The sequence below is a fragment of the Neocloeon triangulifer genome, unplaced genomic scaffold (assembly GCF_031216515.1).
Source record: "Neocloeon triangulifer isolate White Clay Creek 2 clone unplaced genomic scaffold, ASM3121651v1 ptg000012l, whole genome shotgun sequence".
NCBI classification, from domain to species: domain Eukaryota; kingdom Metazoa; phylum Arthropoda; class Insecta; order Ephemeroptera; family Baetidae; genus Neocloeon; species Neocloeon triangulifer.
In genome coordinates this window covers 2,518,572-2,539,606 of record NW_026775554.1, presented here as the reverse complement: position 1 = coordinate 2,539,606, position 21,035 = coordinate 2,518,572, and the positions used below count along the sequence as shown (strand labels likewise).

At 36.3% G+C, this 21,035-nt stretch overlaps 4 protein-coding genes across 7 annotated transcripts in view; 3 read left to right on the top strand and 1 right to left on the bottom strand.

The window, feature by feature from the left end:
* Positions 1 to 7,221: 7,221 nt before the first annotated feature.
* On the top strand, positions 7,222 to 8,846 carry LOC132197028 (nuclear receptor-binding factor 2-like). The gene is made up of 5 exons (XM_059620055.1): positions 7,222 to 7,370; positions 7,548 to 7,643; positions 7,751 to 7,935; positions 8,021 to 8,137; positions 8,191 to 8,846. The coding sequence occupies exons 2-5, from the start codon at positions 7,620 to 7,622 to the stop codon at positions 8,633 to 8,635; spliced, it is 771 nt and encodes a 256-aa protein (XP_059476038.1). The 5' UTR covers positions 7,222 to 7,370; positions 7,548 to 7,619; the 3' UTR covers positions 8,636 to 8,846.
* LOC132197026 (cGMP-dependent 3',5'-cyclic phosphodiesterase-like) lies at positions 8,809 to 13,646 on the bottom strand. 2 transcript variants are annotated; one of them, XM_059620049.1, is made up of 16 exons: positions 13,473 to 13,646; positions 12,802 to 13,115; positions 12,515 to 12,605; positions 12,340 to 12,456; positions 11,970 to 12,205; positions 11,797 to 11,906; positions 11,299 to 11,447; positions 10,988 to 11,130; positions 10,712 to 10,937; positions 10,471 to 10,655; positions 10,282 to 10,410; positions 9,776 to 9,911; positions 9,603 to 9,720; positions 9,382 to 9,551; positions 9,183 to 9,328; positions 8,809 to 9,121 (listed from the first exon to the last, which is right to left on the bottom strand). In XM_059620049.1, exons 3-16 carry the CDS (start codon positions 12,599 to 12,601, stop codon positions 8,935 to 8,937), a joined length of 2,139 nt encoding a protein of 712 aa, XP_059476032.1. In that variant the 5' UTR covers positions 12,602 to 12,605; positions 12,802 to 13,115; positions 13,473 to 13,646; the 3' UTR covers positions 8,809 to 8,934. The 2 variants fall into 2 exon arrangements, with proteins under 2 accessions (XP_059476032.1, XP_059476033.1); XM_059620050.1 differs by having other exon boundaries at positions 12,802 to 13,112.
* A 1,199-nt stretch (positions 13,647 to 14,845) lies between these two features.
* LOC132197027 (2-acylglycerol O-acyltransferase 1-like) lies at positions 14,846 to 19,311 on the top strand. 3 transcript variants are annotated; one of them, XM_059620051.1, is made up of 6 exons: positions 14,846 to 14,990; positions 17,162 to 17,385; positions 17,771 to 18,036; positions 18,101 to 18,275; positions 18,328 to 18,527; positions 18,591 to 19,311. In XM_059620051.1, exons 1-6 carry the CDS (start codon positions 14,853 to 14,855, stop codon positions 18,743 to 18,745), a joined length of 1,158 nt encoding a protein of 385 aa, XP_059476034.1. In that variant the 5' UTR covers positions 14,846 to 14,852; the 3' UTR covers positions 18,746 to 19,311. The 3 variants fall into 3 exon arrangements, with proteins under 3 accessions (XP_059476034.1, XP_059476037.1, XP_059476035.1); XM_059620054.1 differs by lacking the exon at positions 14,846 to 14,990 and adding an exon at positions 16,013 to 16,164; XM_059620052.1 differs by lacking the exon at positions 14,846 to 14,990 and adding an exon at positions 16,928 to 17,046.
* A 1,047-nt stretch (positions 19,312 to 20,358) lies between these two features.
* The window catches only part of LOC132197004 (neurocalcin homolog), a 33,245-nt gene continuing 32,568 nt past the window's right edge, over positions 20,359 to 21,035 (top strand). The window contains exon 1 of the mRNA XM_059620011.1: positions 20,359 to 20,487. The gene's annotated coding sequence lies outside the window, so the exon portion shown is untranslated. The remainder of the gene's footprint in view (positions 20,488 to 21,035) is intronic.

Below are 21,035 nucleotides of genomic sequence, written 5' to 3'. Positions count from 1 at the left end.
CGCGCAGGAAACAATTATGTGTGCATTTGCCTGGGATACGAATTTATTTTTAGATCGCTCTGTACCGTTTCTCCACCTAGAAACTCTTGCTGCTTTTTGACCAGTCGCAAATAGCACTATTTATACTTCAATTTGAAGTTTGTTATAGTTTTTTAGCGACATATGATTTTAATTTTTATTTAATATTGGTTCACATGCCAACTTGCTTATAGGATTATTTGCTGGTGCTAACTTAGCATGTGAATATCCCTCGCATTATATTCTATATTATTTCCTTTTAGTTGATAACTTTCAAATCACCATATTATGAAATGTTTGTAGTAATACAATTAACTTTTGCCATTTCTATATGCATTTGCATTTATGGCATATATAATGTTTCTTATCTTCTGTTTTTTTCAAATGGCGTAATTTTTGGTTTGATCGAAAAGTCTCTTTATTGAACGCCCGCCTCGGAGCTATCCCGCCTCTTATATAGCATCAGCGTTATTGATTACCTTTTATAATGAATGACTTGAAAGCCGCCACGTGGCCGATATCAACACTAAATTCTGAATGACTCTTATGAGAAGAAAAAGATTATGGTGCTATTTTCAATCATTCACTTTAATGGTCCCTGAAGTCGATTCATCTTTTTCAACAGATATAAAATGAGCCGCTTCTATTTATACCCCACTTAAAGATTTTTTGTCGTTTTCCACACCTTTTGTTAGCAGCGACTGATTTGTAAACTGTTTTTGATGTAAACTTAAAAAAGAACACCAAATAAAATTGTTTACGTTCTTTTTTACATAATATATATTAATTTCCTCAATTCTGCGCGTTATGCGCAACATAAATAGTTAAATAATACTAACCAAGCAAAGTTCATTATCATCCACGTGAATTGACACAAGCTTTGCTCAATTAGTATTGTTCAACTATTTACCTTTTTATAGTCCTGAAATTAATGCAAAACGATGAAATGATCGATACACAAGACACTGAAGACACAATGGTCAATTAATTTCTAATGAAGTTTTTTGCTGTAAAAAAAAATGCAAGAAATTGATAGCCTGAAAACAAAACAACCAAAAAATAAACTATTAACTAAAGTTTTATCATATTTCATGTAATTCATGTTTAGCAAATGGCATTTATTTATTTCAGAAAAGGGTTCAAACTAGCTGAAGATTCACATTGTTTTTATTAATGCTGCAGGATAATATTTAGAGATTTAAACTGACCAAAAATGAGCAAAATTAAAGACATTTCGGTAACCTAAAAAATCTCTCTGTGCGGCTCGCAAGTGAAAAATATCAAAATATTTTGCCCCACTGCATTCGCTCGTACATGCTCATTTGCATATTTTCCTCTCGGCCGTTGTCAAGAGCGCTTAATTGCACTTAATCGTCTGTCGGTCGAGATATCACCGCAATAATTGTTTAGCAGGCAATAAACAAAAATCAGGCCCTTGTTCAGCGAACAGATGACTTGATTGCTTCTCTCGCACGCTCTGCTAAATAATGCGCCTGAAAACTGACAAAGGGCACTCCCTCAGGGTCATGTGACTTAACTTATGGTGGCTGCTGCCAGGGTGGAGCTGCACACACGCTACAGAGTACATAACGTGCTATGTAATTGTTATATACCAGAATAACCAGTGCAGCCTCATCAATATTCATACACATTTACACACTCCGAAGCCTCACTTGCGCGTATATTGCGCTGCGAAAGTTCTTTTTGTATCACAAGATGCATTATTGTGCCTTTCAATTGTGCTTCAAACTGTGCATAAATAATAATATTTATAATTTTCCACAAAATATTTTATATTAATTTCTAAAATATAAAAATATCTTGCGGGACATTTTTCTGGAAGTTTTTATTCCTTTTAATTATTTTAATTTTGGTTAATTTCATTGATTTAGTTTTCAATCCAAAAATAAAATTGAAAATATTTGGAATAAATGAATTTGAACAGAAGACCTTTATCCTTATGTGTTTTACGATCTGAGAGCGTTTTTAATCAACAGCTGCTGCGTGTGAGTCGAATTAATTTTGTTGTGTTTGAAAAGCAAGTGTTTCACATCTTGATAAGAATTGCTTTCGGCGTCCAGCTCACTCCCATAAGTCGTCTCTCTGGCACTCTCCTTCCTCTCTCTGGCGCGCTCCAGCTCCATTGATGCTTCGCTGCAGCTAAGAATTTGAATGAATTTCTCAATAAAGAAGAAGTAATCTACGCGGCCAGCGAGAAGGCAAGAGAGAGAGAGAGAGAGAGAGAGAGAGAGAGAGAGAGAGAGAGAGAGAGAGAGAGAGAGAGAGAGAGAGAGAGAGAGAGAGAGAGAGAGAGAGAGAGAGAGAGAGAGAGAGAGAGAGAGAGAGAGAGAGAGAGAGAGAGACAGGATGTGTCTCAGAGAGCGCAGAGAGAGGGAGTGGTAACTAACAACTCTTCTCTTTCCTATAAAGTATTTTACATGAATGGAAATGTGAAACAAGGAGTGCCCCGTGCGTTTTGAAGGACAATCAGCCTCAGCTTTACTCTCCCAGCATGATCCATTCATTTTCGCGAGGTGCGCGCCTGTGTTTGTCCGACGCTTCTTTCATTGACCGAAACTCGCAAGTCCGAACTTGAAGGTGCGGAATCGCGTGTTTGTTTACAAATCCAGCAATAAAAAGGACCAACGCACTCAATTAAACGCTCGGATCTTAATTAAACGCCGACTTTCACCTCTCGATTGTGAGAGATGGTGTAAATAAATTGATGGGCGGCACGCGTTTCCAGCATCGTTAGGCTTTGTATGGAGCAAGCAAGGAGAAATAAATATAAATTTGTTTCTTTTATTTTTTAATGAGCTAGATGATCTAGTTTTTTTTTTAGTTTGCACCTTATAAATTAAACCACCTCAAAGAAAAATATTTTTCATTTTTATTGCAAATATTGTCATTTGGTTTTTAGAAAAACATATTTTCAGTTTTGGTTTATTACAAATTTCCAAAAGAAATTTAACGTAGATTCAGAATCTGAGCGAGTAAACCAATGCTCGGAAAACGGATTAAATATTTCTAGCTGACGAGCTTTCAATTAGCAAAATCAAGATCCCATTCATGTTCAGTGTGTTGCTATTTATCTTGATTTTAATATTTAAATGGAAAAGCTAAATTTTTTGGAAAGAAAATTCCAAATCTGTTTTGAATAAATTAAGATTTACAATTAAAAGTTGACATTTTAATTCGTTTTCCGAAGCATTGGTTTTCTCACTCAGTTTCCGAATCCACGTTATAATTTTTTAGGAAAATTGAAAAACGGAAACTGCTCGAATACCATTAAAAACACTAACACGATACAACTCTACACAAAAAATTACAAAAAACACACTCATGATAAGAAATTAAAATGTGTTGAAAAATTGATAAATTTAAAAAATTTCTATGTATCTATTTTTCTTTATGTAATTTTTGCGGAAACCAATTCAAGTTCAACTTATGGTACTGATCCAAATTATTTCAGCAAAATTTTCATTCATATGACGAAAAATATAAAATTTGTGGTTGTGATTTTATAAATAAAAGAGACTGTCTGAAATAGTATATTAATCAGCATTAATCAGAATTAATTAAAACTAAAACCAATTAAAGGAAAAAATTTTTCCCGATTGCAAATTTACACAAAATTTTCCAACAAAGTAATAATAGAGCTATTGGGAAAATGTTTATTTTATTAAACCATGTTCAACAATAAAACTATTTTACTGTAAAATATTATTTTATCCACAAATTTAATTTGATTTGTAGCATTCTTGAATAAAAGTCGTCGTAAAAGTTAAGTTCTTGATTCAGAACGTTACCTGTTTAAACGACCTCTTCCTTGAAAAAAAATGCGTTATATATTTGGAGTGCCGACACAATATTATTCATATAATGGTCTGGTGAAGAAACACGCTTCGGCGGCGCGCGCTCTCGAGCAACGCAGAAGCGGAAATTTCTCTTCATTTTTATTAGGATGCGATGGACGGTTGTCTGAAAGGGTGTTGTCTTCGTATTTCAAATCTTTTCTCGTATATAATGCGCTGGACACGAGAGACCAGCCGGGCACGTTACGCGGCGAAAACGGACGCTGGCGACGCTCAGCGCCGCGCTAGCGTGGCGCGCGACGCACGACCGCGCTCGTTTCGGCGCCGCGAGTGCGGCAGTGTCGGTCGGCGGCGCCGATTCGGCCGTCGTAAGCCGCGATCGCGTGCTCAACGAAACAGGTGCAATAAGGGTCTTGTTAGCCACCGCCTTAAGATTTTTTATCCTTTTTCTTCTCGAGCCTCTTTTTACTAAATCTTTTTTGTTATTCCGAGCGAGCAAGAGAGAGAGAGAGAGAGAGAGAGACGCGCGCACAGGTTTTCTCCACTCTCGGCGCTCTCTGAATAATAAAACTATCAAATGAAGTAAATAAATTATGTGGCCGCGACCAACACCCTCGCCCTTAAGCGAAAATAATAATTTTTATCCTGGTGCGTTTCTTATGGAATCTTTTTTTCCTTTAAATTATAGTCTTGCGGTGTTTGTGAAAAAGCGCACCATAAAAAATGTAATTCAGAAAATAATGCTTTGCCGTTGAGCACATTACTCTGCTTTTTTTCAATACCCTTTCTTTCCAAAACACATAAACTGTGCCGGAAAAATGGGTAAAAATAATTTTTAGTAGACAATTACACAATTCTTCTCTATCTTCACATTGATTTGAAATCGATTTTCTTATCGAATTTCTGGCAAGTTTTTCCCATAAAAAGATATAAAGTAAATATTGCAATTTATCACTAATTATAAATGAATCAATCAATATTTTTTTTTTATAAATACTACTTATTTGAAAAGTTCCAAAAAGTTGACAAGTTTTTCGCTTTCCAAAAAGCATTGCAATGGAATTTTTAATAAAACTAGCATGTAAATTGGTACATGTAAAGCACAGTTAAAACAGATGCCGTCAGAAGCGCGGTGCTTTTTGTTACAAGCAATTCGCGAAATTAGCCGAGAACTCTTTAGTTTGTTTTGAACCTAAATTTAGTGGTGGACTTGAAGCGGCGAAAGTGCCTGTAGCCGCTGTTCCTGGCGCGTGACTCACTTGAACTAGGCGGCCAAAATATATTTTTGAAATTCGGCGTCACACATTAGCTAATGACGTAACTAAGGTCTGTTTTAAAAGTAGACGCGGAATTTCGCATATGGTCCGAGCCTATATGCGGATGGTCATGTGCGAATTTACTATATTTGTTTTTTTTTTTTAATAAATTTCCTCTTTTCCAGTTCAGAATTAATATAAAATTGGGTTTTCGGATCGTTCTTTTTGTGTTCTTTAATAAGAAAAGCAATTGAAGAATCCAAAAGACTCACCTTGCAAGGTGTGCCTGGCATTATCCTTGGCCGCATGGCTTTATTTTCCACTTATAAGAAATGTGTTTAATATTCAGCCCCATGGCATGCAGGATGAAATTTTTGTCTTCTCGCTGCAATCATTTCTGAATTCTCACGTGTCACTTTGCTGTCAGCATGTTGTTTTCAAATCAAACCTCTTCTTGACACTGCAACAAGCAGGCTTGGCGACCCCCGAGCGATCTGCGTTATGATTACAGGTGCAAGTCCAGAACCCTGCAAGGAAAAATTAAAAAAATCAGAAGTCAGCACGATTTTAATTATCCCTTGAATATCATTAAATCAGAAATATAATTATAACACCTTGAAGCTTACTATTCAACAAAATATCTTTCCTGAATTTTTGTTATTTATGCGCAAGAAATAATTTTTTTTTTAATTTTTATACAATTGTATTTGCCCTATTTGAATTCTCACCAAAATTGAAAAAAAGAGAATACTGCAAAAATGGTCCCTATGGTCAACCATGTGTAAGCGAGATCCAATGGTTCAGAAACGGCCGCAGCGAATATTCAACAAGCCAACGCGATGCGTGAGATAAAAAAAGTTCTAAGTTTAGCACGTTAGGCCAAAAATATTTTTGTAGTGACTTCTAAGTGTTCTATATTGGTCTACGTGACTCCCACCAAATGAAGTTTGCCAGCGTGGGCCCAATTATGCACCACACAGACTATTTTTACATCCTAATATTTTGCTAAACAGAGAAGCGCTCCTGGTTTATTTCGGTATAGACGTCTTATTAAACATTGAACGCGCCGTGTGATGCGCGATACCGGAGAGCACAATAAAATTGTTTAAAACATTCCAGCCAATAATGTTTCATGCCGAAAAATTTTAAATACATATCTAAGCACGCAAATCTTTTACAGTACAAATTGAAGTTTTTTAATAAAAATTGCATACTATTAATTGTGTAAACAAGGGATGAAAAAGTACTTTGATTTTTGGTGTTTTGAAAGTTATAAAGATATTGTTATAACATTCAAATGTGCTGCAAATGTACGATACTATAAAAGTCGCTTAAAATTTATTTTAGGCACAACACAATAATTTTTATTTCATCCAAGAAGAATAAGTTTTTTTCTTGTTTTTTAAAACATATTCATCAGTGATTAGTTCGACTACATTTCTAAACATGCTACGCCCTTAGCAATTATTATTTAGAGTCAGTTATTTTTTTATATCAAGCAAACGCATTTTAACTAGATTTTTATTAAATATTGTTATTTCAAACAAATTTTTTAACCATGCTCTTAATGAAATGATTAAAAACAATAATTAATCTACTCACATTTGCGCTTCATTTGAAATTATTTAGAGACAATTCCAAGATCAGTATTCAAATTTTGACCCAATTAATGAAACTTAATTTTAAATATTATCGCGCGTCAACAACTTTTCGCTCGAACACTTTTTTGTTTTGAAATTATGTAAATTTTATAAGAAATAAATTATTTTTTCCCATCACAATTTTCTTTACAAATAATCAATTACACAAGGGAAGAGTGAAGAGTTTAATAATTGTCATACATGTCTTCTTCTATTTAGATAAAAAAAATCCAGAGTGAGGATTAACGATTAACACAAACAAAATAGATTTCCATGACTGGGCATTCAGGAATAATTGTAGACGTCATGCCAGTATTATTTGCATAAATAATGACACTCTTAAAAAATAAAAAAAAGATGCATGCTTATAGCGTATGTATGGAGTATTAAAATACATTTTAGTAGTTGTAAATAAAAATAGATAGAGCCACCATCCACAAGGTTGGTTTGTTTTCGAGCTCGAATCTGATTGGATAAGAAGAAAATAAATAACACAGCTGTTTTGTGTTGTGATTTTGGTTTCACCCATAAATTGCATAAATTCGTCTCTTACTTTTGCTGTTGTTTTATCTTAATTACTTTATAAAATCATTGACAAAGTAGCAACCAAAAACCTCAAACTGACACTATAAGTGTTACAGGTAAAAAAATTGAGTGTCAGGCGAGATCACTTGTAAATTCACTTAAGATATAAAGCAGAAACAATCCAAAAGTTTATTTATTATAATGTAATACATATTTTTGGTAGATTATTTTAGATTGTAGTAAATGTATAGATCTTTTAACGATAATTATTTGATTTTTTTTAAACATTACAGTGTGCTGAACGAAGCTGCAGATTGAAACGTTGAAAGGGAGATCGTATTGTGGTTTTTTTATGTGACAGTAATATGGAAAATTCTTCTCTTAACGAGGTCAGTATATGTATGTAATGACATTTGACATTATTATGTAATAAAGTAAAGAAAGTAATTATACACAGAAAATATTTTTTAAAGTATTAAAAAAATATATATTTAAGGCTCACTACCAAGCCCGATGCGCCGAGACGCACCTCCGAGCCAAAAGGTTCAACGAAGCTTCAGAGTGTCACATGAAAGCTGCCAACCTTTTGGACAGCGCTCTCGGCAGCACTATTCAACCAAAAGCAATAGAGAGCATCCAGCTTCAGAAGCAGTATCACCTCAGACAAGCAGAACTTATCCAGTAAGTCAATTTTTATCTTTCAAAATCAGATTAAATCTCTCCCATTGATAAAGAATTAAAGTCTAACTCTTTTTAAATTAACCAGGCTTAGGAAAACTCAGTATGAAAGATACTGCAAGGACATGGACTTGGAGAAAAACAGACACAAGATGGTCATGGGACAACTTGCAAATGACAGCAATTTGCATGTTGCTATTTTCAGGTTAGCTTGTTAATTATTTTTCGCTCCTTTTTTTTCATTTAAATTATTTGCAGAACAATGGAAGAGGCAGATTCTTTGATGACGAATCTGCTTCGGGACACGGGGGCTGTTGCAAGGGAGGAAGTGCAAGAACAAGCGGTCGTTCCGATCAAGGGCAGCAAACATCCCAAAGATGACAAAGTTGTTGTGGAGGAGCTGAAAACTTTGACTCAACATCTGCACGATTTGGTCAAGCAGTTGGTCACTCAGCTCGACGCCAGGGATAAGGAGAACGAGTGTCTTCGAACCCAAGTGCAGCTCCTCACTGACCATCTTGAGGCCAGCTTTGCTTCCGACATAGTGACCCCGAAGCACTTGAGTCCTGAGGGAACTCCCACAGCAAGCCAGGGCGATGCTTTCTTTGACACAAGAACTCTGCCGATCCTAGCACCGCTTGAACTGCCCCAGTTTGACTTTTCGGTTTTTGAAAAAGCAAAGGAGGATGGTGCTAATGCTTAAGTCGGTGAACATATTTTTACTAACTTGTATTTTTTTGCAAAATATTTTTGTGATCCCATTTAAATTATATTAAAACACATTGGTTGGAGACCTTTCCAATTTTTATTATTGTATTATCACTTTATATTTTGACGTCCGTTGAAATAAGTTTTTTTATCAACCACTTGTTTATAATAAAATAAAATGTATTGATATCTCTTTCTAGCAGAAATACTTTTTTTATTATTGCCACTTTAGTAACAAGACTAAAGACACCAACTCTCTCAATGTGAACACAGGTAATTATTAGACGACTTTCATTAAAAGTCACATTCCAAAGAATCCATAACTTCCTTCTCCAGAGATTCATCTTCAAGAATGTTGATAGAGGCTCCACCCTGAGGCCATCGACTAGTGTAGATTTCAAGTGCTTTTTTCCAGCAGGCACAATTGAACTTTAAAATTTCGAGCAACGGTTTGGCCTCGTCAAAAAGGCTGCAGAGTACACTGAAATTTCAAGAACACAGATTATTACAAAGTTTTCTGCTTCAAAATTTTTATAGTGTACTTGTATGTTGGCAGAACAATATCGTCGAGAAACTGAAGCTGAAGAGTGGGAATGCACGCTTTTTCCCTGTCCATCATCTCTATTGGTCTGTTGCCCATTGCTTTTTCCAGGTCCCCTTGCGAGAAGAATTCTTGATACACAAGAACCTGCAAGAAAATGTGTTACTTTTTGTTTTTTGTATTAATTATTTTTTACTAACCGCTATTCGTTTTGTTACTGGCCACTTCTTTGTTTGGTCACTGAGATCACAGCAGGTCATCATAAGAGTCAGCAAAAGCTTTCGATGAGTTTCGTTGGTCTTGTCAAATCCGGCGCTTACCAGATCACAATATTTTGCAACAATCCGAAGGTGCTGAGCCAGATCAGTAGCTACATGAAAACCCTAATTGATTAAAATAATTCAAGAAATGTTTTATTTACCTAAAATTATTTCCCTGATCAATTCGAGAACTTTCTCATACTCCTTTTCATTCAAATTTTGGAGAATATTGCATCCTTCAGTGTTCAAAATGCACATAGTTTGTGACAAATGGTGTCTCTGTATATTAGTTAGAATTATAATAAAAATTAAAACAAAAAGTAAATTATTCAACCTCCATGACGGAGCCCTCTGAGCTGTACAGTCCTGCAAGCACGGAATTTGATGTCAGCTGGAATGAATTTGTGGTCCCTCGATGGTCCAGATCATGGCACAGGCAAGAAACGATTAAAGCCAATGCTTCAAGCTCTCTGTTTGAACATTAATTATAAATAATTATTTTAAAGCTAAATAAAAAGTGATATACCAAACAAGATTTTGTTATTAGGATTTTTTGTATCTAACAATTTTTTCCTGAAGTGTTGTAAAAAACAAAAATAGTCATTGTATATAAACATCTTGCAAGAAAAACAGGACTAAAAGACAAACACCTCATGTATGACAAAGCATTCTACTTATTAATATATTATATTGATCTCGGCTAGAAGCTAAAGTCAACATGTGTAAGTATCCCAAAATAGCCCCACTTTAAGAGATAGGCGTAACCCTATATTGTTTAATTAGGATGGGTACATATTTGATCTACTGTGCTGTAAGTAGTAATTTAGATATTGGCCTTACGAGATATGTCCCTGCTCAACAACTTTCAGGTTTTTTAGAAGCAAGAAGGCAAAATGCGTGACTGTGAATGCATGCATCCAGTTGTGATACGGAGGGTCTCGGTACCCCCTTTTGACTAGCAGTACAAACCTGAAAATTATATTTACACTTTATAAATTCAATTCCGCTAGAATGAGAAAAACAAATTACTTTGCAAGCACTTCTTGACCAATCCTCCACCTCTGACTAAGACCTAGATCCTCAAACATTGCCAAGACTATTGAAGGAGTATTGTCTACAGGAATGTCTCTCGGAACATAATAGTACGAAGAGAAGTTTTCATCTAGGCTAGGTACCATAGCTTCAGCTAAACGAGAAAGCTCGTCAGCGGAGACCTGGTCATTGCGGATTTGATTCATTAACCAAAAAGGCTACTGATTAAGTGACACACCTTCATGTGGTACATCATGAGTTCGTTTGAAAGTTTGCTCCTTGACTGGGCGTCTTGAACCTTCTTGTACATGAGGCTGTGCATGATGCTGATTCCGCAGAAAATGCTAAAGGCGACGGCGATTTCTTCGTCTGAAGAAGTGAACTGCATTCCGTTGATTTTATTACAGAGCTGAGCAACGCCGACAACTCTTTTTTCATCCTTGATCGGAATGCAAAGAATGTTCCTATAAAATGACATTAAACATCAGCATGACAAACAAAATATCGAACATACCTTGTAACAAAGCCTGTGGTTTCGTCCATGCCTTTGTAGAAAAGGGGGTGAGAATAAGCATCTTTGATGTTGAGAAGCTCCCCTGTCATGGCAACGTGACCTGCGATGCCCTGATTTTCAGCAATCCTGATCTCTTGCAAGGGCTGTAAAATAAAATAAAATTTGACAAATTAATTATTTACAAATTCTTATTCAAAATCGGGATCTATTGCGGAGATTTCATTTAATTTGAGTCTCAGTTAATTAAAAGTATAATAAATTAAGAAAAAAACTGGGACTTTGAAAAACATTAATCAAATTAATTTTGGTACCTCATTTTCGCCCTTTGTAGGGTAGCCGTCAAACACATTGGCGACGAGCTGGTGGTGTTCGTGATCCAGTAAGAATAGGGAGCAGCGCTCGGCATTGGTCAACTTCTGAGCCTCCATCATAATTTCCCTCAGCAGTTCATTGATATTATCTATGAGAGTTTGAAATTAAAGAAAGTTTATTTTTTAAAAGGCCACTGAAAAATTAATTTTTAGTTAAATTGAAAATTCAGGCAAAATTGAGTGTTAGGCAGGAAAAATTCAGTCTGGCAAAGATTTTCACTTTTGGTTTCATGTGAATGTGAGAAAAATTTCCCCAGTACAAGCAAATTTAATTTAACTCATTCTTACTATACCTTACTAATGCATAATTTATAATTTTTGTGGTGAAGACTTATAACTTGGTGCGACTAATTTAAATGTAATTTTCTTAATGGCAAAAGGTAGCAGAGCAATTTAATTATTTTAAGGAAAAGTGCAGACTCTTCGAGACTAACTAACCTAGGTGTGTGAACAGGTTCTTTGCAACAGTAAGAAGAGACTGGCACTGCATCTTAAGCCTTTTTTCCCTTTCGTATGACATGGTGTTGAGGATTATGCCGAGCAGAGTCCTGCAAATTGTACTTGCTGAAAAGGGGTCTGTGCGTGGGGACAGTGAAGGACAATTTAGTTACAAGCAGCAATTTTCAGCGATATCTATCAATTTATCTGGCTGAGAGGTAGGTGGGAAGTTGACTAGGCAGACAATTAAGGATGCTGATTGGCTCTCAGGGTGTCGGATACAAACTGAGAGGTACGACTCGGGGTCGAAACCAAGCAAGTGGCTCAACTCGGACACCTTCTCCTCCGGCAGGTCAGTGAGAGTTATGGGACTTGAGGTGATCGCCATCCCCAGCACACTGGTGCTCATCTGTGAAAAAAAAAAATTATTTAGAAAAAAAATCTTTGTTATTATCTTGAAATATAATAATGGCAGAGAGCTCTAAATTAAAATTCAAAGTATCAAGCTAAAATTGTAGGAACACATTTGATTTTGATTCATACCGGGAACCTCATTTCCTGCGGCAAGATCTTTTCCATGATGACCTGCACCAAGACTTCTTCAGACTCAGCCAAAATTGGCACCAAAAACACACATTTGCTGCCACTCTCCTCTTGCAACTGTATCAATTAAAGTCTGGTGATTATTTTTTATACTTAAATTTAAAAATACACTTACAAAATTATTTATTTTTACTTGCAGCTGGGCAGAGTTTTGATCGTGGAGAGAGGCGCAGAGCCGCAACAATCGCTGGGGGCGAGACATGATCCTATAAATTAATTTTTAATCATTAAAATAGAACCACAAAAATAAACATTCTTAGAAAAAGGTTTCATTATTTCTTCTTTTATGTTTGCTCTTCTTTAGCAAAGAAAAATTTATCGCATACTAAATAATTAACGAAACCTTGTAAGATAAGACAATTAGAGTCAATTATGGTTTTACAATTAGTAGCAAAATTGTACCCTCTCTGACAGCTTCTCTTCTGCCTCTACAACGGTGACCAGGTCATTTGTGCGTGGAACGTCCTTTTCCGAAAGAAAGTTGACCACGACTGCTGGATCGAGTGTCTCTTCGGGACTGAACTCGGAGAGAGCCGCTGCCGTGTTTGTGTGTTTACTTTTCAAAGTCAATATCTGCTCTCCTTGGTCGATAGCAAGGGCGTTGAAAATCAACCCCAGAGCCAACGTACGCGTTCTCCAAGAGTGCAGCAGTTCTTCCCTCCACTTGTGGCCTTCGGGGGTGGAGCTTCTGCAACTGCGCGCCTTGTCGTCGTCTGCTGACGGAAACAAAAAGTAAACGACGTGAGAATAAAAGACAAAAGAACGAAAACTGCAAAAGGGAAATAATGCGGGAAATGACGAGAACAGGTGCACAATCATTCATCCCTATAAAAATTCAGAAACGTGGAATTTTTGAATTGACCGTAAAAATGTTCAAGAATTCTTTCCTTTTGAGCCGAAATTAAATTATTAGACAAAGAATTTTAACCACAAATAATATTTGAACCCTGCAGACCAAAATTTGTAACAAATTAAATAAATATAATTAGCGCGATCTTGTATGAATGGCATTGCATTGTGCTAATTTTCGTCACACTCAATGATAAAGACACGTTCTTGGGTTATTTGCATACCTATTCGAGTGTGTTTGAGTTCAGAATTAATGGAGCTCAAGTGGAGAACAGATAAGGGTCAGCGAAAGGGTGTTGTTTTTGCTTTTTGTTGATCACAAGACGACGAGAGAGTGCGAACGAGTAAACACTCGCGCCATCAACGAAAACTTGACGAACTTCATCATCTATCGGTGCCTCCACCACCGCGGAGAGGGCGATGCTGCAACCCCCATTGCAAGGTGCATGGAAAAATAGGTGGCCTGAGCCGCGCCCCCCTGAGTTGAAAGCTTCTAAGAGGCTTCCAATCCGCGAGAGGTCTCTACTATAGGTTTCTCCCTACTGGCCGCAATATTTACCATAAGCGCTTATGGGGGAACACTGGGTTTACTTTGGTTTTTGCTTATTTTTACGAATTTCTTGCATTGTCACCACTTAAATAATGAATCAATTTGAAGCTAACAAATTTTTAAGGTCAGTGGAATGTTTATAATGTATCTGGTACCCGCTTCTCCTGCATTATTTTGCGTGATATAATATATACAAGGCAACGGCGGCAACGCGCATCATACTTCTTATAGGTCATATATAAGTAATAATACATAATAATAAACACAATGAATTTTTCTTATACATCAATCTTCAAACTGTGACCTTAAGATTTTTTATGATCAAAATTCGTAAATTGGTCATCTCTTAAAATATTTATTTTGAATAAAATTGCTCCCTAATATTTATTATCATATTATGCATTAGGTACACATGCATTGTTTATCTGACTTATCTCGGTTATCTAATTAAAAATAATCAGCTTTCTAAATTTCTGGAAAAATTGCAAATTTTAGAATTAATAATTAAAAATAATTTTTTACTATTTTAATCGGAAATTTTTGACACTTCACTCAAAATAGGCAGGCACCAGGCACACATCATGGCGAATAAAAAATAATAATTTAGAAAAATGATACATACATCTGAATAGATAATTAAATTAATTATTATTTTTAAAGATGAAAAGCAAATTCCAGTCCAGAGTTCAGAGCCAAGTAACAAACCCACAGCCCTGTCTGGACTCTGGACCACATCACGTGCCGACTTCCCGCCGCAATTTGAAGTTGTAATTTTCAATTACGCAAATTAACCACCCAGAGTTGATATTTTTTGTTTTAGAGGCAAGCATATCAATCTTTATTTTTTCTTCGATTTTTATGCTAAATTTTATCGATCAATCAGCTTGCAATTGTCTTTATTTTGCTACTAAATTTTGCATTGAAGCAATGGAAAATCAGTCGAAACAGGGAGAAAGCTACAGTAGAGACATCTGGTGTCGCGAAAGCCCCTTAGAAGGTTTAGCTTCCATAAGACCAATGTATAAGCGCCCTCTGTAAACCCACCTATCTTTCTATGCACCTTGCCCCATTGGCTCGATTTTCGGGACTGCATCAACAAAAATCATATGGATGCGGATGCACTTTTCTTCTATTGCATGTTTTCCAGTTTTTTTCCGCCAACATGAAGATCACCCTGCGCTCTGTGGCAAAGGTAAATGATTTAATTGTGTAATTATGTGTACTTTAAGAATTTAAAATATTCCTCTGTCTTTTATACGGCTTGGAATTTTCATCAAAGGACGTGTCAAGCAACAAGTTGCTGTCATTAATTTTTAATTAGGTGGACAAAAACAAAGTTTAATTTAAACTCATTCGACGTAGCATGATGAGATTGAAACTTTGATGTAAAGAGATAATTTTAATTTGCTCGCGAGCAAATATTTTAAATATTGATTATGTTTGTTTGAATATTTATAAAATGCAGAAGGGCAAAAGAAACGCCTTTAAATGATGGAAAGTAAATTAATTTGAAGTCGGAAACGAAATAATTATCTAAAAATTTTATGTGATGATTTTTAATGATTTTATTAACTTTCAGTATTTTGAATAAACAAAAAAAAAACTGAATAGAGGGTTATATAAAGTATTTTTCCGCAAATTAACTTTGTGATAAATCACTCTTTAATTTCTTTGTAAATTCCGTAAATTCTTTCTAAATTTTTTATTGTCATTTTTCCTCAATTTATTTCTGGTTTTTTTCTGACAGTGTTAATGAATCCAAATAAATCATATGAATCTACCGAATCTACAATTTAAAATTTTCTTGCAAAAGATTCAATATAAATTATATTTTATATACAGAATTGAGGGAACATATTGATTTTAAAATACGATTTGTTGCCATTCAACTATTTATTTTTAAACTTTCTTTTATGAAACAAATAAAATTTCTTGTAAATGTTACATAATTTTAAAAATTAATATAAAAATTTAGAGGCTATATATTATATACATACAAATTAAAAAAAGCATCCTCAAAGTCTGGATATATAAAAAGTCCTCTTGTTATTTTACTGAGAAAGAATTTAAGAAATTGCAACAATTCTCGTGCAATGCGCGTCTGCGGAATTGATTGTGCATGACTTGGTGTGCGCCGCGTCCTGCTTGTCGTGCAAAAAAGACTGATGAGGGAGGCCAATGGGTGTGTTGGGGGCTACACGTCACCGTGACACATGACCTTATAACATGGCAAGAGCGGCCGAGATTAGTGCGCTGCGGACACCTTGCTTGCTCTATTCTCGGCGGCGCCTCCGACACAAAGACTCGGACCCACGATTCGCCACTGCTGCTGCGGTTTGCATGCACGCGAGCATTCTTCCTGAAACGTACGGTGATTTTTCCTCTGTCTCATTTCCCTGTCAAACTTGTCCAATTATAACCAATCAAGCCTCCGCTGCTTCTGCAGCTCCGGAATGCGCGGAATTTTAATAAGATATTATTTTTGTACAATTCATTAAAGATAGAATTATTTAATTTTTCATAAAATATAAATCATTTAATTTTTGCAGAAAAAAAATACGAAAGGTTGAATTGAAAATAAATATTTTTATTAATTAACTTCAGATTTCTAAAAAAAGAAAAATTTTTTGTGAACAAAATTTTTTAACTAATTTACATTTTAATTATTAGATATTTTTTTTTCAATTTAAATTTGTTTGGATGAAGAAATTGCAGATCAGCTGACGAATTGTTTTTATTTTTGCACAATGAAAACGTCATGCCCATAAGTCATGTCTTTCATGAGTCAACTGGACTTGTTGTTCTTTTGGACCGATGGTATAATCAGCCCCCGCTGCTAAAAGCACGCAGTCTCACATCACATGGCCCTTATGATGTGCACATTAGGACGCGATACAGTGAAAATGGCAATGCAACGAGCTACAAATGACAGACAAAGTTGCCTCGCGTGACGCCCGCCGTATTATTAAATGTGCTGATCGAATGAAACGCTCGACCTCTTCACGTTGATTCTATCTTGTCCATTGCAGCGCCCAGAGTGATTTTTGTTTTCGTAAAACTTGAACTAGAAAAAATTTTGTACTTTGGACGTTTATTTATTTATTAAAGATAAGCATGAGTATATTTACTGAATCAAGCGTCGATATCTAATCAAAATCAAAGTTATATGGACCAAATTTTTAACCACAGCGCCTTTATAGTGTTCTGAAATATTCTTTACAAGTGCAATTAAAATGGCCAACGATGACGTGAGATTTTCAAGATTTTGCTATTAACGTTTTTAATGAGAAAGAACCATTTTTCTTCTTTTTCATATGAATATTTAATTTTCAATCACTTAAGTAAATACTGTCTTTGTTGCAGATGGGGCTGCTGCAAGTGCAGTTTGCACCTCTCAACACGCCATTCATTCGGCGCATGCAAACACTGGCTGCGGCTGGATGGATCATGACTTTTGTCTTCGGAGGCTTTTTCTTCAGCGTGCTACTTTTTTACATGATGATCTGCACTAGACTCTGGTGGCTCGTCTTCCTCTACATTCTGTGGATACTCATCGATAAAAACACGTCCAAGAGGGAAGGCCGAAGGTAAAACAAAAATTATATTTAAATAAAAAATTGAATTCCTTGTTGCAAGAGGAAAATGAAAAAAATAAAAGGACTACTATGACCTCAAATGTGACCTGCGGGCTGCCGGCACTTTAAAATCCTAGGGTTTTGTCTGTTCCAAACTAACACTAAATAAGAGGAAATCATATTAAATTAAAAACAAAAAATTGGGAGCATTTTAATAAAAATTGCAGAAATTAATTTCGCAACTGAGTCAGTCAATAGCTTCATACTGTAACTTTTACTCTATTAATTTACTGTAATTTTTGTTTATTACATTGAAATCTAATTTTTTAAATTTCTTTATAAATAAATTCCTCCCACATAATTATTTCCAATATAATTGATTTATTTAAAATTTTAGAATTGAGTGGGTCAGAGACTGGACATGGTGGCGACTGTACCGCGCCTACTTTCCTTTGAGTCTGGAGCGAACAGTTGAGCTTCCGAGCGACCGCAATTATCTATTTGCCTGCTACCCTCATGGTGTGCTGTGTTCGGGTCTTTTTGGAAATTTTGTCACAAAAGCGCCGGAATTTGAGAAACTGTTTCCCGGGCTCACCCCCACAGTTCACACCCTGGACGGCAACTTTTCCCACCCCGTCATCAGAGACCTGATTCTTTCACTTGGTAAGAAAAAATCTTTTGTTTTGATCCTCTTAAAAACTTATTCGCAACATTTGTTCGCACCTAGGCCTTCGATCCTCCTCTCGCGAAGCTATTCTGTACAACTTGTGCAGTGAGAAGAAAGGTCAAGTGTCAGTTCTCGCAGTCGGAGGAGCCGCCGAAGCTTTGAAGTCGAAACCGGGCGTTTATAATATCATTCTCAAGCCGAGGAAAGGCTTCGTCAAGTGCGCCCTCATATCTGGGTAAAAATTGTAACCGGTGACTTTTTTCTTGAATTTATTTCTCTGTTTTCAGCGCCACGTTGGTGCCTGTTTTCTCATTTGGTGAGACAGATCTTTACAATCAGCTGGACAATCCAGAAGGCTCCTTGCTACGGAGGGTTCAGGAAAGGCTGAGGAAAATCATCGGCATCGCCCCTGTGGTTTTCCTTGGCCGAGGAATGTTCCAGTACTCGTTCGGACTCGTCCCGCAGAGGCGAAACGTCACCACAGTAGGTAAGCATGGGAAAAAAATTAACTCGATGGTACGGGTGCCTTTGACATTACATTTTATTCTAGTTGGGAAGCCCATTGAGTTGCCAAAAGTGGTCAATCCTTCCCCCGAAGAGGTCGAAGAGTACCACACAAAATTCACTGCCGCGCTGATTGATCTGTTTGAATCAAACAAGCACCGCTTATTGTCCAATCCTAATGTTATGTTAAAGATAGACTGAATTCCAAAACACTGAAAGGCTGGGGCACAATGAACATCATTTTAGTTCTTTGTTTTCATTAGAATTTAAAACACAATTTTCATTGTGTGTGTTTTTTTAAACAAAGGTTTTACGGATTTATTACTATCTATGAAACAGAAGTTAATATTTGATTGGGTATTCAAGCAATACTGTTTTTGTTGCAATAATAATTATAATAATCTCATTTATATTTATTTGTTCATTAAGCTGTTATTGCAATAATATGCAAATCCCTATACTTATTAGCTTTAAATAAATGAAGTCGGGGGTTCTAACAATAATATATCTTCAAAATGCTGAAGCAATTTTTTCCACTTTAATTATTTTGTTTATGAATAAAGATTAGTATAAACTTTTATTAAGTAATTTTAAGCGATTTTAAGAGCCAATGCCAATGATACAAAATAGAGCTCCCTTAGTTTTTGTATGATCCATTAAATTTCCATCGCAATTGCAGGAAAATAAAATAAAAAATGACTGAAAACGCTCACCATGAAATTACATGTTTGACGCACTACTTGTTTTTATCTGTAAAATTAGTTACCCATCAAAATACATCGCTTAGTCATTTGCAAGAGCTCTCTATCTTGATGGTGCGCGGCAGCCCGCACCCGCAGCGCGCGTGCTTTTAGTGGGTCGCACTAGAAAGGGTTGCACTCAATGCAGTAGTCCCTAACTAAAAAGTGTGCTGCTGACCCAAATTGGTGCGCTCCATGGGGGACAATAGACTTATTTAATCGATTCCACTGGCAAATGAAAAAAGCGGGAAAGTTTATCAGCCGTGATTTATATATGCGTTGCTTTTATTTACATAGTTTTGCTGTCACTGAATGAAAAATTTTACGCCGTGTGGGAACAATTCCAATCAATGCCGACTTTTATAATGAGAATCAAATTGAATTACGTAAATATAAATCATATAATTCCTGTACAACCGGTATAATTTTATAAAGACACTTTCACTATTTTTGCCATTGTGCACCTTTGACAATGAAAGGGATAAAATTGTATAATTAAAAAATTATTGTTAAATTTTAAAGGTCTCGTTTTCTCCGCTAGATCAAGACTTCCCTATACTGCTAACCTCTGACCCTTTAGCCTGATAACCGGTGATCAATAAGTTTGCTTTGATAGAGCGACGAGCTTTTCGGGAAGCTGTAGTCCTTGAAGGGCGAGGAGGGCTCTAGCCATGAGTGGAGCCACAGCAAAGAGATGGAAATTTGAAATTTATATGAAATTTTATTAGGCATCTGCACTATATATTTTAAATTTTAAAAGGTGTTTTCCATTGATTAAATTATTTTTAATTTCCATTAATAGTTCTGGAGCTTAAACTTTTCTCATGAATCATTATTTTCAATATTTTATTAAAAACACTGAATAAATCGAAATTAATTGAAACGATTAGAAATGTTAAAAAAAATGATTCAGTCAAATTTTGATTAACTCCACCAGTTTGAATGTGACATTTTAGGGTTAATAAATGAAAATAGCACTAATCAGGACTTTGAATGGGCCTGGCTCCTGATCGAAACCTCCATTCATCCCCACCCCTCCGGACACAGTTTCGCGGTTCGGCCGTCGCTGTCGCGAGCTCTGCAGTGTTTGCCCCAGCTGTGGACAGGCGAACTAGAGGCGAAGTGTTATTTTGAAATAAAATGGCATCGCAGTCGTCGGTGGTGCTTGAGTGAACCGTGATGCCTCGACAGGTGTCCTCCCAGGTAAGAGGGTTCGCGGTGCGGCACGTCAACGTGCACTTTGACCTGCGCCGCTGAGCCGCAGGTGCCCTGCGACCCGCACTTGGGCCGCCTCCGACTTGGCCCCGGAGCTCCACACGGGCACCCTCGCAGCCCTTCGGCGGGCCCACGAGTGAATTATTTTGCAGGAAAAAAGGCTTCTTGCAAGGTGCCCTCAGGGTTTGACCTGCAATTCGGTTCAATCCGTGCGAATCAATTTTCAAATTTCAGTCCTCGCGCTCGCTACGCCGTTGTTTACAATCAAATTTTTTCGCGAAAATTGAACTATAAAGTTGAGAAAATTTTCCAGAATGGACAAAGACGGTCTCTTTTATAAACGACACGTTTTTTTCTCTCTTTCTCGACGGAAATCGCGAGTGTGCGCGAATTTTGCCGTTCACTCCCCGGCAGGTCACGCGTGACTTCTTCTTGTATTCTCATTGTTGATAATTTGATCGGAGTCAGAAAGGACATTCAAACCTTTGTTTCAGTCCAACCTTTCGAAGTGTCTCGATTAGCGCCACAATGAGAAG

Excerpts from the sequence above, each read along its gene's own strand:
- LOC132197026 (XM_059620049.1), bottom strand. The coding sequence starts at position 12,601 with ATGTCTCGCCCCCAGCGATTGTTGCGGCTCTGCGCCTCTCTCCACGAT. Across the intron at positions 11,448-11,796 it reads GAACCTGTTCACACACCTAG|ATAATATCAATGAACTGCTG; the intron begins GTTAGTTAGTCT and ends AAACTCTCATAG. Across the intron at positions 9,721-9,775 it reads CAGAGGGCTCCGTCATGGAG|AGACACCATTTGTCACAAAC; the intron begins GTTGAATAATTT and ends ACTAATATACAG.
- LOC132197028 (XM_059620055.1), top strand. The coding sequence starts at position 7,620 with ATGGAAAATTCTTCTCTTAACGAG. Across the intron at positions 7,644-7,750 it reads AAAATTCTTCTCTTAACGAG|GCTCACTACCAAGCCCGATG; the intron begins GTCAGTATATGT and ends TATATATTTAAG. Across the intron at positions 7,936-8,020 it reads AGACAAGCAGAACTTATCCA|GCTTAGGAAAACTCAGTATG; the intron begins GTAAGTCAATTT and ends TAAATTAACCAG.
- LOC132197027 (XM_059620051.1), top strand. The coding sequence starts at position 14,853 with ATGCACCTTGCCCCATTGGCTCGATTTTCGGGACTGCATCAACAAAAA. Across the intron at positions 18,037-18,100 it reads AGACCTGATTCTTTCACTTG|GCCTTCGATCCTCCTCTCGC; the intron begins GTAAGAAAAAAT and ends GTTCGCACCTAG. Across the intron at positions 18,528-18,590 it reads GCGAAACGTCACCACAGTAG|TTGGGAAGCCCATTGAGTTG; the intron begins GTAAGCATGGGA and ends ATTTTATTCTAG.